Source organism: Elaeis guineensis, chromosome 2, assembly GCF_000442705.2.
Source record: "Elaeis guineensis isolate ETL-2024a chromosome 2, EG11, whole genome shotgun sequence".
Lineage (NCBI taxonomy): Eukaryota > Viridiplantae > Streptophyta > Magnoliopsida > Arecales > Arecaceae > Elaeis > Elaeis guineensis.
The window spans coordinates 90605400-90623636 of record NC_025994.2 but is presented as its reverse complement, the minus strand read 5'-3'; the positions used below and the strand labels follow the sequence as shown (position 1 = coordinate 90623636).

At 38.0% G+C, this 18237-nt stretch overlaps 2 protein-coding genes across 2 annotated transcripts; both read left to right on the top strand.

The window, feature by feature from the left end:
* The first annotated feature begins 2633 nt into the window (after positions 1-2633).
* Positions 2634-11940, top strand: LOC105053794 (threonine dehydratase biosynthetic, chloroplastic). The gene is made up of 9 exons (XM_010935086.4): positions 2634-3178; positions 3768-3947; positions 4069-4338; positions 5791-5997; positions 9044-9292; positions 9375-9448; positions 9676-9793; positions 10930-11064; positions 11307-11940. The coding sequence occupies exons 1-9, from the start codon at positions 2699-2701 to the stop codon at positions 11445-11447; spliced, it is 1854 nt and encodes a 617-aa protein (XP_010933388.1). The 5' UTR covers positions 2634-2698; the 3' UTR covers positions 11448-11940.
* Positions 11941-14035: 2095 nt separating this feature from the next.
* On the top strand, positions 14036-17386 carry LOC105053802 (GDSL esterase/lipase At5g03810). The gene is made up of 5 exons (XM_010935097.4): positions 14036-14442; positions 14700-14830; positions 14962-15195; positions 16543-16798; positions 16893-17386. Exons 1-5 carry the CDS (start codon positions 14181-14183, stop codon positions 17084-17086), a joined length of 1077 nt encoding a protein of 358 aa, XP_010933399.1. The 5' UTR covers positions 14036-14180; the 3' UTR covers positions 17087-17386.
* Positions 17387-18237: the final 851 nt, after the last annotated feature.

Here is an 18237-nt window from a genome sequence, read left to right as displayed (position 1 = left end):
CTACACTAGAGATCCAATTGAATTTCCTTCTAAGATTTGCCGATTTATGAAAAAAGCGATAATTATTTTCCTCCAGCAACCATCTGACCTTGGCATGCTGCTCCTGATAAATTTCTTGAACAAGAAAAAACTTTTGCAGTTCATTTCTTAAAGAAAGTCTCAACTCTCTTTCTAAAGTGGCAGGATCACTTTGAAGTGCCAATTTATAATATTTGTTAATAGAGATTAATGGCAGGACCACTTTGAAGTACTTTGTAAACTCAAGAACAACTTCGAAAATTTTTAAAGAAAGAGATTATTTTAATATAATATTATGATATTATAATACATATGTGATAATTAATAATATAGTATATCATTTATTATATAATATATTATTTATTATAGATCACATGATTAGGTAAAATTTGGTATTATGTCTTCTTACTATTTTTCAAAAATAATTAATATCACGTTCAAAGCAAATCATTAATGTCAAGAGGCATATTCTCTATTCAAAGGTAATAAGATAACAATGTTAATCTAAGTCTATATAAAATTTTTATAAAATAATTTTATTTTCTGGTATATTTTAGCTAAATTTCTATATTACATCGTATACTTCTATATTATAATTAATATTTTAATACGTTAAAGTTTAATATGTCTAACATCATTCATTAGTAAAAATATTATAATAATTTTTATTTAGTATAATATATGATAATTAATAATGTAATATATTATTTATTATATATATAATATTTCATATTTTTTAAAAAAAAAAGAAAAGAAGAGACTAAAGAGTGTTAAGATAGACATGATCTGAAAGTAAAATTGTCAAGATTAGAATTTTTTTTTTAAAGTTAAATAGTACCACTCCACTCTCCGATTGCAGTATCTAATTATTATCTGTATCAAGTTCAATGGACCATACCAAATCCCACGGTGGATAATATGCCATATCGTCTGTTGTATTTTTTTAATACAAATGGACGATCACACGATTCTTATATATGTATATAGTCCAAAATATCACACAGTGTTCCTAGACAATCATCTCTTTGACGTCAGAATCAATCTTCGATATGGTTCGTAATAAAAGATGTAATCCAATCTGCAGTATTATTCATTTTTCGGTAGATATATCAAACAGTCGATGAAGAAGTGACAAATAAACCCTCGAATATCACAGAGTAGCGGGCGAGCTTCCAATCGTATCATCTCATTTTGAAACAACCAATGAATATGGTAGAGTTATCCTCTATAAAAATACTGTCCGTTCACAGCTTCTATCGTATGTATAAGATGCCCATCCAAATAATCCTGAAATTTATTTTTGATATTACCATTAAAATTAATCATGACAAATTCCACGGGATGACCCGTTGTATTTCATCAGTCCTGATTGCGCGTTATGCGCGGAGGTTTGCCTGGGTCGACGTGGACCTGAGTGCTCGTGTCATGAGAGGGGAAAACGTGGGGTTCGGGAGGGCGGCACTTATAAATTAAAAAAAAAACTGCGCGTACGATTCATGTGACTTCTAAGTGACCTCTTCTTTTGCATCTGTGTCCTTTTTCTCTTCAACCTGCCAGATATTCTGTCGCTTCGCCATCTTTCAACCCTCTCGGCATGATCAATTTTTTTTGGTTAGGAACTCTCAGAATGATCAATTGCCGTGCCAAACGTAGAAAGTAAGTTGAAGAGAGAGGAAATTGAAGCCATGCAGCTGCCCATCCACTCCGTTGAATCTAATACAGTAATACTTGAACTAAATCTACCCAATAAATAAATAATTTCTTCAAAGGCCGATCCCAACGGAGCTATGCTCTTTTCCTTTTTGATATAAAATGGCATGTTTCCATTTTTTATATCATATTTAAAATATTTTTTATTAATTATATATTTATTTAAAAAACTAATATATATTTTACTAAATATTTTATTTTATTAATAAATATTTTTATTAATTTATAATACAATATTATGTTATTAAATATTAATATATTATTAAATGACATTAACTTTTTGAAAATATTTGAATAATTTTCTTCTAAATTACAAAACTACCGTTCATGACATATATGGTAGAAAATTTAATCACGTAACGGCAACAATAATTGATTTTCATCAAATATTTTTTTTTTATTTGACTTCTAAACTTCAAAATTGCCATCTACATGACAGGTCTACGTGGTCCTAAAAGCAATATAAATGAATCTTCACTAAATATTTTTTTTTGTTTTTCCCTTCTGGACTACGAAACTGTCATCTACAACAAAAATGATAGATAGATATTTTAAATTATATATATATTAGATACCGGAATCTTGCACGTGCTCTGTATGTGAAGAGGTGAGAAGGCGTTCTATCTAACAGAGGACACTGGGGTCCTTTTGTACGGGGAAGCAAATCCCACCCATACATTAGGATTATTGATACGTGGCACGATCATAACACCTCTGCGTGTGATGAGTATATATATATATATATAGGACTGCATGGGAATTTTATTCCCTTGGGACTCTCTCCTGGTACCCTGTGCCTTGAACGTGGTTACTTTTTACATCGCCAAAGGGGCAACAGCGGGTCGGTGGGGTCCCACTGGCGGAAAGGAAGATTGTATATTAGTAGAAGACAAAGCGAAAGGTCCCGCTCGTGAACCCACGAAAACCCTCCGTGGTTTCCCCTCTCGCCCGCCAGCCCGCCCGCCCGCCAATGGAGTCCCTCGCCTTCGCCCGCCCCTCCCGCGTTGGGCTCCAATTCCCCGTCCGCTCGCCGCCTCCGCCATCGGCCGTCGGCAGCTGCCCCTTCCTCCTCGCCCGTCACGCCCGCCCCGCAGCCGCCGGTGGAAAAGGTCCCCTCTTGAAGGCCGCCGCCATCGCTTCCTCCTCCTCGGCGGCCATCACGTCACAACCCGACGTCGCCTCCTCCTCCCCTCCCGCTCTTCCCCTTCAAAAGGTCACCGCGGACTCGTTGCAGTACGAAAGTGGGTACTTGGGCGGCATCTCGGAGAGGACCGCGGCGGCGGCGGTGGAGGGAGGGAGGGATGGGGTGCTCAATCCGATGGAGTATCTGACCAATATACTCTCGTCGAGGGTTTACGATGTCGCAATTGAGTCCCCCCTGCAGCTGGCGCCGAAGCTGTCCGAGAGGCTCGGGGTCGATTTCTGGCTCAAGAGAGAGGATTTGCAACCCGTAATTCCTTCTTATACTCTCGTTTATTTCTGTTGGATTTCGTCCAAAGGATGTTTTTCGTTTTTTCTCTGTGAATTTTATTGTTGTTTTTCCCTAAAGTTTCAAAACTTTGACGAATTTTATATTGATTTGGTTCGGTGGTGTCTCTAACATCATAGGTTCTCCCATTGTACAAAATATTTCCATCTCTTTTGCGGCTAAATTCTGCATGCCGTTTTGCTTAGCCCTTCTTCCAGTGCCCCTGATTAAAATGCGGATTAATGTACGTAATGATGCTTCTTTTCCTCTTTCCCTATGATTTTTTTCTTTTTCTCGTCCTACTAGAATATTCGAATATAACGTGTCATGGTCGAGATGCGAAGATTTCTTCTTTCTTCGTTTTTCGCTTCCATTTCCATATGAGATTCTCAAACTGTACTTAATGCTATTGATGGACTAAGATAAAATCTTCAATTTGACTGGGTGGATAATTAATGTTTTCTCTTCATTTCTGCTCTCTTGGTTACTACGACGTAGTACAAGCTTTTCCATGTCCTCACCTCAAATTTTTATTGCTTGAAAGTGATGACATTGTTGACCTAATATGCAGGTCTTCTCATTCAAGTTGCGAGGGGCATACAACATGATGGCCAAGCTGACGAGGGATCAGTTGTGCAGGGGTGTTATCTGTTCATCTGCTGGTAACCATGCCCAAGGAGTTGCATTGGCTGCTCAGAAACTAGGTTGTGATGCTGTGATTGTGATGCCAGTTACCACACCAGAAATTAAGGTTTCTTTACTATTCGCTGTTATTACTGTCTTTTTCCTTTTCTTGATGGATCTCTGGGTTTCAATTTCAATTCCTGTTTCTCTTTCTTTGCTTCCCTCTCTAATCTAATCTATGTTTTCAGTGGAAATCTGTTGAGAGATTAGGTGCAACAGTTGTTCTTGTGGGGGACTCTTATGATGAAGCCCAGTTATATGCCAAGCAACGTGGTGAGCAGGAAGGTCGCACGTTCATACCCCCTTTTGATCATCCAGATGTCATCATGGGTCAGGGCACTGTTGGAATGGAAATCATTCGCCAATTGCAAGGCCCACTACATGCTATATTTGTGCCTGTTGGAGGTGGTGGACTGATAGCGGGAATAGCTGCTTATGTAAAACGGGTTCGCCCTGAGGTCTGTGTCTTTTTTATTATTTCTTATCTTGTTGCAGTGACTTAAAAATAATTTGTGCCATACACACACCATAAAAGTGGAAAAAATATGCATTCTCATACTTGGATTTTAGAGCATGCTTATATTCTAAATAATTGTATCAATTTATTCTTTCTATCTGTATCCATTTGATATCCTGTTGTAATAGCAAGGTCCTGAGCAACATTAACATGTTTGCATAAATTCCATATCCTGGACTTCACATTATATGCTATGAGTGTATATTATATATTTTAAATCCCCAAAATTTTTTATCATTTGAATGAGACAGATATTCACATGCTTGCCTTTACATATAAGAGGTCTTGTTTTGACTCTGGATTACATTCGTTATATTCTTCTTATAATGAATACATTTACCTTTACTCAAATAACTGTTGAGAATGATCCTGTTTTATGATTTTTGAGAATTTTTAACTTATTTCTTTTACTCTAAATTGTAATGGGGCTTTACAATACATTTTTGGTTTATTCAATTTCAATGGATTTAAATTTGAATTATATTGCCTAGAAGCAAATGTTGCGGATATTTTGCTTCAAATTTCGATTTAATGTGATTATGGAAGGCTTGATGTGTCTTTGACTTTTAGAAAACTTAGAGTGCTTTAAAGTAGAAAAATTTTGTTTCCGTGACTTCAGTGAGAAATTGGTAAACCAGCACTACCATATGCTATTTTAGGGGCGGATATGCAATTAATGATATCTCTAATCTAAGGTGCTAAAATTGGCCATGAGCATATAGCTCCTTTTCTTTCCTTTTTTTTGGAGGGGAATAGTGGTCATATAACTCAAGAATCCATACTGCTGACCATGATCTACATATTTTATAAAAGTATGACCAAGAGTTAACAATTTCAGATTGTGTCTCCTGTAAATGAATTCAAAACTTTTCTTCCCTCCCATCCTCTTGCTCTCTCAACACAAGCAAGATATAAACATGTGTGTGATCTCCTAGGATATTGGGCACACTGTATAATGTGGTGTACAGCTTGTTTTGGTGAAACATTACATGCTTGGATCATGAAACATTGAATCTTAAACATAACTCTGATTACATATACAATAATTTCTCTGTGTGTTATGCGCCTGATGCCTGATTAGGTCTATAAACTTCTATATCCTGTTCTTTGTGTAATGGTCACAGCATGTCCTGCCTTGCAAGGTTTTCCTAAATTCAGTTGGAATATGGGCTCAGCCTACTTTTTCTTTTGATTTTTTGATTTTTTTTTTCAAGTTGTTTTATCTGCTTCTTCAAGTACATTAAGATGACATTTATATTTATATCATGGAGAGGAATATCATTGTCAAGTGGTCTAGTTTTATATTTATTGATGTGCCACAATAAGGTGCTTTACTTTATCTGAATAGTGATCCTTTGTTAGATTTGTTGACCCTATTTAGCTTTCTCTGCAGGTAAAGATCATTGGGGTGGAGCCTTCTGATGCAAATGCCATGGCATTATCTTTGTATCATGGTCAAAGGGTCAGTCTAGAGCAAGTGGGAGGATTTGCAGATGGTGTGGCTGTTAAAGTAGTTGGAGAAGAGACATTTCGCTTATGCCGAGAACTAGTAGATGGAGTGGTTCTTGTCAACCGTGATGCTATTTGTGCATCCATAAAGGTTAAAACTTTGTACTTTTTTTTTTGTTTGCATTCATGAATATTTTTATGAAATATATTATATTAAAAGGCTTCAAAAGCTCCAATATTGATCTCCATGCCACCTACAAAATTCTGCCATAGGGAGTCCATTAACCGAGTACATGATATTTGGTTCTAACATTGATTACTGTCTGTTCAGTGTGGTTGACTCTTTGGGTTGTGTTGTATTATATCATTATTCTATCAAAGCACTGTATATAAGTTATGTTTAAATTAATGAATCTACATTTATGTAATTACACATATCTATTCTAATATTTATCTGTTGGCGATCATACCTTTGACTTGCAGGTACACAAAGACACAAATATATAGCACGCAGTGAAACTGTCAAGCTTTGCTTTCTTGACTTGTTGTAGAGTTTTATTGCACACTTGAGAAATGTCAACAAAAGGACTTCTGCCCGATGAAGCTTTTATTGCATTGAGTTTTCTGATAGACAAAGAAAGAATTTAAAAGAATTTACTGATAAACCAGCATGCTTTCTTAATGGACAACATATTGATGGAAATATTTTAATGGTATTGTAGTAATAGGTGGCATTGAACATAAGAGATTGAGTGAATAGTTTTGTTCATGAGGTATTGATTAAATAATACAGTACCATGGAACTCGTTGAGATGGACTTGAGTTGCACAGAAAACCAAAGAGAGTTTTATAAACAGAGTTCTGAAACAAGGTTGGACAGGAAAGTAAACTAATCTGTCCAGAATGGGAAACCTCTCCGTTGTTGAGTGCTTGGCTGTTATTACGCAAGACATTTTTCTGAAAAGATTTTCATGGGATGGAGTATGCCTCTAAGGTCTATTAGGACCATGTGAGGCAGAATCTGTGAATGATGCAGACCATTTTGACTTGATGCATGCTAGGGAAAAAGATAGAAAAGAAAAGAAATTAGTCTGTCGTAAATGTCGTAGAAAATGGTGTATGAGATCATAACAAAGTTGTTCTTATTGTGGAAGAATTATTCTTTTGCATTAGTTTGGAAGTGTGGGGATTCTAATGTTGACTTTAATTTATTGCTATCTTTTTAAGTTCAGGCAAAGAGGCCACAGAAATTTTTGGGCCCCAAGAGCACTTGTGTGTTATACCATTTAAGAGCATTTGAAGCATTTAGCTGCTGTTTAGTCCATTTGGCTGCTTAAACTTTTGTTTACTCGCTTAAATGGAAGGTTAACTGTTCAGCATGAACCATTGATTGGACTAAAATGCTGATGCGAGAATCCTTAGTAAATCGTATGTTTGGTAGTGACTATATATTGTCTAGTGTATTACCTAGTATATCATTTGTAAGGGTAAAGTTAAGATCGCACATAATAGCTAGATGAAGGTTGTTGTACATGCTGGTGATTCATTATTGTTATTAAGCGTTAGATACTAGTTTGCTTCTATCGACTTTCTCTCCATTTTCCTCTAGAGCCATATATGGAATCATGCTCACTGTCAAAAAAGAAAAAGGAAAATTCGGTCAGTCAAGGCAGTATTATTTATCATATCTGCAATTGATTTTCCTTGTTTTTAAATTATATACAATTTTTCTGACTGCTTAACAATTTAGCTGTCTTTTTGATGAAGAAAGCTGTTTAAATACTTATGGATGGTGGATACCTAATGACGATCTTAGTTTTTTGACAACCGCAATGAGATTGGATAGGCAACTTGATGGTTACATGAAGTTAACAAAGTGACTGTGCTTGCATTGAGAAATTAGTTTCAAGAATTAATGTGTAGAAAAATCCGTGAATTGGTGGAATTCAAGAGCGCCACTTCAGTATTTAAATGACTATTATATTGAGAAAAACAAGGTCTAAATACTTCTACGCAGGACATGTTTTACATTAGACAAAATATTTTGTGCTGACAAAATTACACAGCTGCAAAACAGAATTTATATGGAATCACTGCTTGTAATTTGCGGGCACAAGTAAACAGGAATTCTTAGTTTGATTTTTTTGTGAAGAGTAGTTGAGCATGTGATTATATGCTCTACCAATTTTTAAACTTACTTTAGTAATCATATGCTAATATAATAGATGGAATAAGACCTCCACAAAAGTTACTAAATGATTTAGTTTTTGTTTTTAATCTGGGCCTTAAAGCATATTAGGAAAGGTGTGATGTTGTTAATCCCATTTGATGTACAATTTCCCCCTTTTTCTTTATAAAAAAACTATTTCTTCATATATTATGGGCAACTCACATATGTTTGGCTGCTTCGTTATCTTTCTGGTAGTACCGAATAGCCTATGTACTTAGTGCTGGAACTTTATTGGAGATTGTTAGTTTTTCCAATTGATGACAATTTGTCGTTTGTTCTTCCAGGAGAAGTTTTCCTTAACTGATTCAGGGAGCATGTATTTCATAATGTATTGAACTTCCTATATACATTTATTAAGCTTTGATCAACTTATTGAATTGTTATTTATTGGACTAAGTGTTTCAGGAGTTGATAGTTTGTTACTGTAAAGATGAAACTAAAAGCATAGGTGCCTGATTTACTGATTATGGAGCTAGTAATGATTTCTTTTAGTTGAATACAGCCTATTATTAATAATGATGTGATCTTTTAACATTCCGCTAGACCTATTTCTATGGTGTCTTTCAGGCCCCGATGCTTCAGTAGATTTTACTCTCTAATACAATGAAGAACTTTCTATACCCTACATGTATTTGACTTATTTTTTACTAAAGCGTTTTTAAGTATTTTGTGGCTTGCAAACTTGGCAGATGAACTTGAAGTGCAAACAATTTGTTGTGCTGCAGGTGACTCTAGATATTTCTTTAACATAACAAGCATTTCCTATGATGCTTTTATTGTCATCATGTGCTTCTATATGATGTCTCCTTAAGCGATCTCTCAAAGTTTCTTTTGCTTCATTATATGCTCCTTTTTCAAGAATTAGAATTTGGTGTCTGAGTATATTTTTATTTCTATTTTTCTATAAGAGTTGTAGAAGTTAACAGAGTTAAAACTTAAATGTTGAAAAATTTACATTCACATGCAGGATATGTTTGAGGAGAAAAGGAGCATTTTAGAACCAGCTGGTGCCCTTTCTCTAGCTGGGGCAGAAGCATACTGCAAATACTATGGCTTGAAAGGTGTAAGTGTTGTTGCAATAACTAGTGGTGCAAACATGAACTTTGATAGGCTTAGGTTAGTAACTGAACTTGCTGACGTTGGTCGGAAACGAGAGGCTGTTCTGGCTACCATACTGCAAGAGGAGCGTGGAAGTTTTAAACAATTTTGTGAACTGGTATGCTACATCATTGTTTTACCACATTTTATGATTCAGACTTTATGGTCTTTAAGCATGTAAACATGGATCGTAATTGCAGGTGGGTTCTATAAACATTACAGAGTTCAAATATAGATATGATTCACATAAAGAAGATGCTCTTGTTCTTTACAGGCAAGTAATAACTTGATTTTAGTGAGATTGTAGAACCTGCTTATAATCTGGAGGAAAAGCTTTGAGGCCTTTTTTTTTTTTTTTCATTTTTGACTTTTCCTTTTTTGCTTTGGAGTTTCCTTTTTTCAGTGCTAGACTCTTTTTTAGGGATATGCTTGCATATAATGAATTCAGTGCAGAAACGTATAGGTCTCTGAATTTTGTAAATCTTTTGGCATTTTTTGCAGTGTTGGGCTTCACACTGATGCTGAACTTGTAGCCATGGTGGAGCGCATGAAATCTGCACAGCTAAGAACTATTAATCTTACCAATAATAACTTGGTGAAGGATCATATGCGATACTTTGTATGTTTCTCATCTTGCTTCTCTCTTTGATTACCTAGATTCAGAAACTGACAAACTTTGAGAAATTAATCTATGCTGAATTTTTTTCTATAGGCCTGTTGTAAAGAGTGTCAGAAATCCAGGTGCAATACCTGAGCTAGTGTGGATTTGCGATAAAATATTGGATGTGTACTAAAATATAGGTTGGGATTCAATCTTTGGTATAATTTAGAATTTTGATATGCCAGACTGGTGTCCAACCCTCTGACAACATCATGTTGCTGGTAAACTGGGATAATTGATTTAGTGTAGATCAATCCTATAGAGTAACTCAACAAAAGATCTCTCAGCTCACCAGTAGTGACAGAATTCTAACAAATAGAAACCATGATCAGCAACAAAATTGGCCACCCAATGGACAGGCTGATTACCTTTAAAGTATGTATGGGAGGCCTGGAAACTTAGAAGATGAGATTGCCAAATATCTATGAACACAGGGTAAAGATTCACATTCTCATTGGGGCATCAATTGATCCTGGAGACCCCTTCAAGCCAGATACCCTTGGCTTGCAAGGAGGTAACTGCAGAGCAAAGCCCTTCCAAGGCACTGCAGTCTGACACCCTTGTCTTGTGGTGTTGGTGTGTTTTGTGTATGCATGTGTCTTACCCTTGGGTATGGATATGTATAATGACCGCATACATACAAATGAGCCTGTTACAAACATATGCATGCATGTGTATTTGCTATATGGTCATTTATTTTTGTATTGGTTGTGTATATGTATACATGAGTGTTCATGTATGCAGTATATTTATGGATAAATATATATTCATTTCATATGCAACAATATATGCACCTACTTATCTTGTGGCTGTGTCCAACAAATGTCATGGAAAATTTGGCATAGATTATGTCCATTACATGTCATGGAAAATTGTGGTTTTTGAAAGATAGCTTTTTGAAGTTGTAACAATAAATGCAAGATCAAATCCATCTTGCTGTGTTCTATCTATTCAATTGTTCACCAAAGTCTGTATTAGGTTACTGCACTGGCTTATCTTATAATCTTGTATACAATGCATATGTGACATAGCCTTGGAAAAGTAAACATATCAAATGCCAGTAATAATTTTATTTCATTCTGGTGTATCTTCAGGTGGGAGGCCGGTCGAATGTCCAAGATGAGCTACTTTGCCGGTTTATCTTCCCTGAAAGGCCAGGGGCTCTCATGAAATTTTTGGATGCCTTTAGTCCACGTTGGAATATCAGCCTCTTCCATTATCGAGCACAGGTTTGTTACTTTCCTAGTATCGATCTAAACTAACTTGTCATCAGCTTGAAATGCTATGGAGGAGGATCCTGCATCCATGAGAATGGGATGAAAACTTTCTGTAGCGAGGAAAATTCTCAAGTTCTTTTATAGAAATAAGCAAGAGCCGGTTATACTTCTGAAGATGAGGGTGATATTATTTGCACTCAGAACAAAAGAACAATATACAAGTTATTTATGTTTCGGTTTCTTTTCTTTCACAGGGTGACACTGGTGCTAATGTTTTGGTTGGAATCCAAGTGCCAGAGGAGGATATGGAAGAATTCACGAAGCAGGCTAACAATCTTGGTTATGAGTATACATACGAGGTAACTGATGAGGTTTATCGGCTTTTAATGCAGTGAATAGTAATCAAATCAAATGTCTGTGATTGCATGCGGTGGAGTCGGGGGTGATTGCTCTGGTTAAACATGCAGTGGTTGAAGTTTTTATTGGGGGAACCTGGTGGGTGAAATTTCTAGGGTCTAGTGTTGTTGTATTTGACTTTTAACTCTGAATTCCCAATTTCTTCTATCTTTTCACGATCTTTGGTTTAGGGCTTAGGGCAACACCATATATCTGCTGCCCTCTGGAAGAGGTTCCAGTGAGAAATATTAATCTGGTCCCTCACTATTTATGTAGTCTATAGGTGTTTGTGTGAATAGGATTCCAAGGCAATCATTTGGTGTCTCTGGCAAGCATCGTATAATAGGCCTTGCAATCCACATTCAGGTCGAGTGAGCTGCAGCATTGCTCATCGATATGATCGGCTTATTAAAAGGGTTCCATCACTCTATCTTTGAGACCTCCTGGAACAAATGAACCATTAACTTGCTCAAAAGTGGGTGCTTTTTCCAACTGATTATCTTGGAAAATGTTGTTAATAAGTTCATTTGCTTTTTCCTTTTTAGTTTTGATCTACTTACTGATTTACCATTGGCTTATGATCCCCACGTTCGTTGGGAGGTTCAGGTGACGGTTCAGAAACGGTAAACATGTTCCACATTGGTTTATGCTCAAATAAGATTACAGAGGTGAAACATTCTCGGGAGTTTATGTTAGCAACCAGTTGTGGTAGTATTTGTATTTGAAATTTTATGTGTTTGGTTGGGCCTTGGAGACTGTGGTTAGAGACCATCTTTTCCGCTACATCCATCATAAGACGTGACCATTCTATATTGATGGTGTGATTCTAGGGTGGTGGTATATGGGAGCAGGTGCAATCTGTCATCGCTTCCGCTGCCCAGTTCACGGGCGGGTCACGATAATTACTGGAGAGAGAAAACGGACGGCTGATCATATGATCTCCTTTAAATAAAAAAATATTGAAGTTGGAAGGAAAATCCGCATGTGGACTGAGACTGAGTTGGTGAAAAGACCCTGCAGGGTGGCCACTGGTTTTGTACGCTGTCTGTGAGATAGAAATTTCCCTTTCTGATGATCCACCACTTTCTTCTGTGCATGGGATCGCTAATGAAAAAGAGAGATTATGCGTAAGGTGTGTTTGCAATTTTGCAATGGATTGGAATAGAAATAAGGATAGTTATATTCTCTAATATGTTTGATTCGTGATTGAAATCAGATTTGGAATGAAATTTAAATGCTCAGAGAGGATTGAAGTATTTATTTTTTTTCTATTAGAATCAAAATACGAATTAGGCTTCCTCTAATCAAATGGATGGGATGGGAATCATTTATTCTCGATTTAAAGTTCGGTTCCCTCCAATCAAATATACCCTTAATGTTTGTCAACCACGGCAGGTAGTGCAATGCAGTATCCGGTTGTTACTGGTAAGGGCACATAAAAATCAATAGCTATACCTTGGATCAGATGTTGCAGCAAATTTTTACCTAGCTAACAGGCAGCCTTGGCACAACAACAGTGGTTCCAGAATCCAATACTTACGGAATCCATTATCCTTTTTTCCCTTGTAACGTGGCATCCATTATCTTCACGCAAACATTAAATCTAGCTCCAGAAGGATACCACACCATCACTAGATGACCTCTTGGGGAGGTCTATTTGCCCACAACAATAGGAGTATGCCCGAATTTCAGAAGAAATGCATTTCTTTTCCAGTCACCAGTAACGTCTCTCACCAACGCAACATCTAAATTCTTAGGTCACAGGAGTTATAATGAAACGCTTGGTTCTGAAAGTTTGAAGTAAGTGGAATGAGCAAATCATGAGAACATAGTGAAGCAACTTCTGGTTTTCTCCTTCCACCACCTGTTCTCTTGTTGGCAGTGCTAGGTAGAGGACCAAGGGACTAACCATATCTATTTTAGTGTGTCAAACCTAACTGCAAGTTTTTGGGTCGCCGCAGGAAGGGCAACTAGTGTGATCCGTGAGCTGACCGTTCCAAGATTGGCAGAATTGTCTCTAGAAGATTTGCTAATACAGCTGGCTGGCATATTCCCATTTATATACATAGATGCTAGACACGTGCCATACATGTGAGGGTAAGCAGGGATGGCTATGATTGCATAAGAGAACGCATTCATGTCCACTCTTCACGCAAGAGCTCACTTAATTAACACCAATATGCTTCCCCATGGATGAAGGCTCAAAACAACTCATTTTCCATAGTAATTCGTATTATAATAAAAGAAGTTATAATAGCATAAGCCATGATTAGTCTAAGCCATGTAACTGTCATATTAGATACCAAGCCACAATGACCCTTAAACGTGATAAACTACACCCACCCTTCTCATTCTACCTGAAGATTAGAGCTTTGTGAAGTGCAAAACATGCTCGCCCTTGGTTGGGAAACAGGATATGCGTTTCTTGAAATCCTAGGCCCCAGTGCCACTCATCACTTATTGCACTTTAACCACCCCACCTTTTGCTAGCACCACTTCCTTGTTCCTGTTCCTCCCTCCCCTTCCTTTTTTTTTTTTTTTCTTGATGATAAAGGAGGCCTCCCTCCCTTCTTAAATGCCCCACAGCCTCACTATCTCCACCTGTCTCCCACCACCATCATTCACACTTCAAACTGCCCTTCTCCATTTCCCAACCTTTCACCTCCTACTCCCCCTGCACTCTCTCTAAACATCTCCTGCCTCCCCACTACCAGAACCCAAATTAAACACTGATGGGCTCAAGGATAGGTGGAATGGGTGGATCAGTGATGCTGCTATTGGTGGCTCAACTATGGGTTGGGTTGGTGGCGGTGTGTGAGGGGCAGGGCCTGGTCCCTGGGGTCATGATCTTTGGAGACTCGGTCGTCGACGTCGGCAACAACAACAACCGTCTCACTCTTGTGAAGGCCAACTTCCCCCCGTATGGGAGAGATTTTGCCAACCATATTCCGACTGGAAGGTTTTGTAATGGCAAACTAGCAACTGACTTCACTGGTAACCATCAACGCTTCCTTCCTCAACTTCGCTTTCTTCTATATAAATCATACCGTAATTATAACCGTCAGATCTTATACTAACTTCTAACTACTTAGGCTTGGCTCAGTCAAGTTCTAGTTTGAGCTGCTTGTAATGTTATTGCAAGTCTACCAAAGACGACGTAGCGAACCTTTGCCCACTATCATGAATATAACAAGATGCCTTCGAATGGACTCATGAGAGTAACATCACTAACATTTTGTTTAAAAATGCAGTGGAGAATCTTGGGTTCACTTCATATCCACCGGCCTATCTTAGCGAACAGGCCACGGGGAAGAACCTCTTGTCCGGTGCCAACTTTGCGTCTGGTGCTTCTGGCTACTTGGACAGTACATCAACCCTTTATGTGAGTGCCTTTGATGCTTCATCTCTCTCTCTCTCTCTCTCTCTCTCTCTCTCTCTCTATCTCTCACTTTTTTTGCGCAGTTGGATTTTGGTATAATGTGGGACTAATTAATTATATGATTCACTTGTCAGGGTGCTATCTCACTAAATCAGCAGCTGAGGAACTACAAAGATTACCAGTCCAAGGTGGAGAAGGTAGCAGGGAGGGCAAATGCTACGGCCCTCTTCACCGGATCTATCTACGTAGTGAGTGCAGGGGCCAGTGATTTCGTGCAGAACTACTACATCAACCCCGTGGTTAACAGGGCCTACACCCCGGACCGGTTTGCCGATTTGGTCGTACAAAACTTCAACACTTTCATTGAGGTCTCTTCTATATATCTCTCTTTTATGTTTCTTTTTATATCGTCTTTATTGTCTATTATTATATGTTTAAACATCGATTAGTACGTCATATAAGCATAATAGACAGCGTAAACTTTTTACACATGCGTATTAGGGTTGATTACAATACTCTCATAGCTGGTCATATGTGCCATGTATACAAAATGCACTGATTTATTGGTTGCTTGGACTGCAGCTTCCCTATCCTTGTGATGTTTACCGTGGAAATGCACTGATTAAAATACTCTCATCAAATTCTTCTCACTCATCAAACTCAACAAGTAGGAAAATTTGCTTTAAAAAATATAGACCACTGTTTATCCACTGTCGGCTTCACTTTCTAATCACTCTTGGTGACGCGTCTTCCACTTCTTTCCAAAGTGTGATACCACTTTTGAAAGCTGCACACCCTTTTTTTTTTTTTTTCAGGGCAAGAGCAGGGAATAGCCCAACCAACGTTCACACATTGTCTGGTTACATAGTTGATTGCGATCCAAAAGAAGAAATATGTGGTGATACCTAGGCAGCTCTTTCTAAAATTTTCTTAACAACATGTTTCACAAAATATGTATTTAATCAAATTAATCTACTGGATTTTCTTTGCAAGAAAAACAACCTATTTTTTGAGTTTCCATTAGAGATTCACATGACAGTTTCCTCCATGTCATTTTGTACCTTGAAACTTGAAATCCAACCATTCAACCTTATCCATCAACAATAATTCCGCCTTAGTTATTTTACAATTAACATCATGGCTGTCGTTTGGTGGGAAAAACTAATGTACTAATTATATGATCAGAAAGTCAGCACGAAAAATTACTGCACTGAGCGAGTCAGAAACGTACAGTAGGTTGCCACACCCTTTACCCCACCTAGCATGTTAAATGACTTTAAGGCCCCTGTTGCGGTTCATAACTTTCGTACGGACAAACATCAGGAGATCCAGCATTCTCATTTATTAGCCCCTTGGAGCTGCACCACCCACCCCTATGAAATCACTAAAGGGCTATCCTTGCATAAGGTTGTTACCAAAGTGGCACCCCACCCCATGACACCACCAAGTTCCTATCTTCTTTTCATGGAAGACCATCAAAGTGCTTCTCTCTTATTATTACGTGGTCCAAACTTCTCATTACTCCTACATGGACTCTCCATGAATGCCGACAGAGATTCTTAAATTGACTGAGATCAGCTAACGTGAGTATTAAATGTCACACAATGTGTAGTAAATGTAGCTTAAGAGTGAAAAGAGTTTACCTATGAAGCATACTTTGAAGTTTGATCAAACTGTCTTCATAACAATGGCCATGTGCCAAATCCATGGACCAGGGTCTATACAACTTGGGAGCTCGGAGGATCGGGGTAACTTCGCTGCCACCGCTGGGCTGTCTTCCAGTAGCCATCACCCTGTTTGGCGGTGGCAGCAGTGACTGCATCACCCGCCTCAACAACGATGCAATAGTCTTTAACAAGAAGCTCAACACCGCCGGCCAGACCCTGAGGAAGAGCCATCCTAGACTGAAGCTGGTTGTGTTTGACATCTACAACCCCCTGCTTGACCTTATCAGGCACCCTGAAAATAATGGTAGCTTATGTATCCCATGTTTTCGCTAGCTAGCCAAAATGGGGCTGGTTGGGTTTGTAGATATATTGCTAATGGTGATTTTTACTTTGCAAAGGGTTCTTTGAAGCAAGGAAGGCATGCTGTGGGACTGGGACCATTGAGACATCTCTTCTCTGCAACACGGGGTCACCGGGTACATGCGCCAATGCCACCGGGTATGTGTTCTGGGATAGTGTCCACCCAACTGAGGCTGCCAATCAGCTCTTGTCGGATGCCCTCCTCACCCAAGGCATTGATCTCATCTCCTAAGCAATGCAATCACACTCAAAATCTCTACGTATTTATGATCTACTATCAGTTTTATCTATGTCGACTAGCTCAGTAGTATACTTTGTATACCAGTGGGAGTGTGGGCTGTATTTTTAGGTTAGTCTTTCATCTTGAGGGGCAGGTGGTCTAGTGCTGGAAGCGTGTGCTTAGTGGGGCCTTGCAGAGAGGAAATGCGTTATAGATGGTGGTGAGCTCACCCACCACTTCTGGAGTTCAGAAAGTACTTTACTACTATGACGATAATAAAAATGCGGATCATCAAGCTACAATTTCCTGTTCTTTAACTGTGTTGTCGTGAAACTAACAAGAGAAGTAAAGATTCTGATAAGGAGAACAGATTGGGATGGAAGGGTCATATACAACGAGAAATCTGAGAAAGATCCTGGAACAAGATAGAATGATCCAAACTCCAACCATATGCAGTGACACCTGAAAGAAACTGGGACCTAAACAGAAACCTTAGAGGAGGAAAGTTGGTAGCCATCTTGGAAAATAGATTGTGCTGTGATTTGTGGAGTTTTTTTTTTTCATTATCATGATTCATATGGGTCTCCCTTCATCTGGGAAAAAATATGACTTTCAATCAAGCAGAACATCCTAAAATCTTCACCCATATAGAATCCACCTACAGAAAAATGATCTATCACTCTGCTTGTGGCCATTGCAGAACATCCTGTACCCAAAACATTGTGTTTAATTTTCCACATATGGTGCAGCTAGCATTAAACTTGATTCTCAGTTGAAGTATCTTGGCCAACTATTTCAATGTCGTAGCGTTCATTTTTGCAGACAGAAAATTGGGCATTGACAATTTGTTTCTTTTACGGAAAAATCTTTAATTATTCTTAGAAATACAACAGAAACAATTCTAGCTTGATATGTTTGACAGGAGCAGCATGTTTTCTAAATTTACTATGTTATCATGAAAGAGTAAAAGATGTCTAATCTTAAGAATATCTATCAACTTGCTTCACCTATTTCTCAGTCCTAGAAGGTAGTGCATACAACTTTGATGCAAAGTCCCCCATCTAAAACTCTAGGACTCAAAATATTTGAAACTTCCTGAGATTTTTCCTTCACCAGGACGAATCTAAGTCTGATCCAAGATATTTACTGTTCCAAGGGAGAAA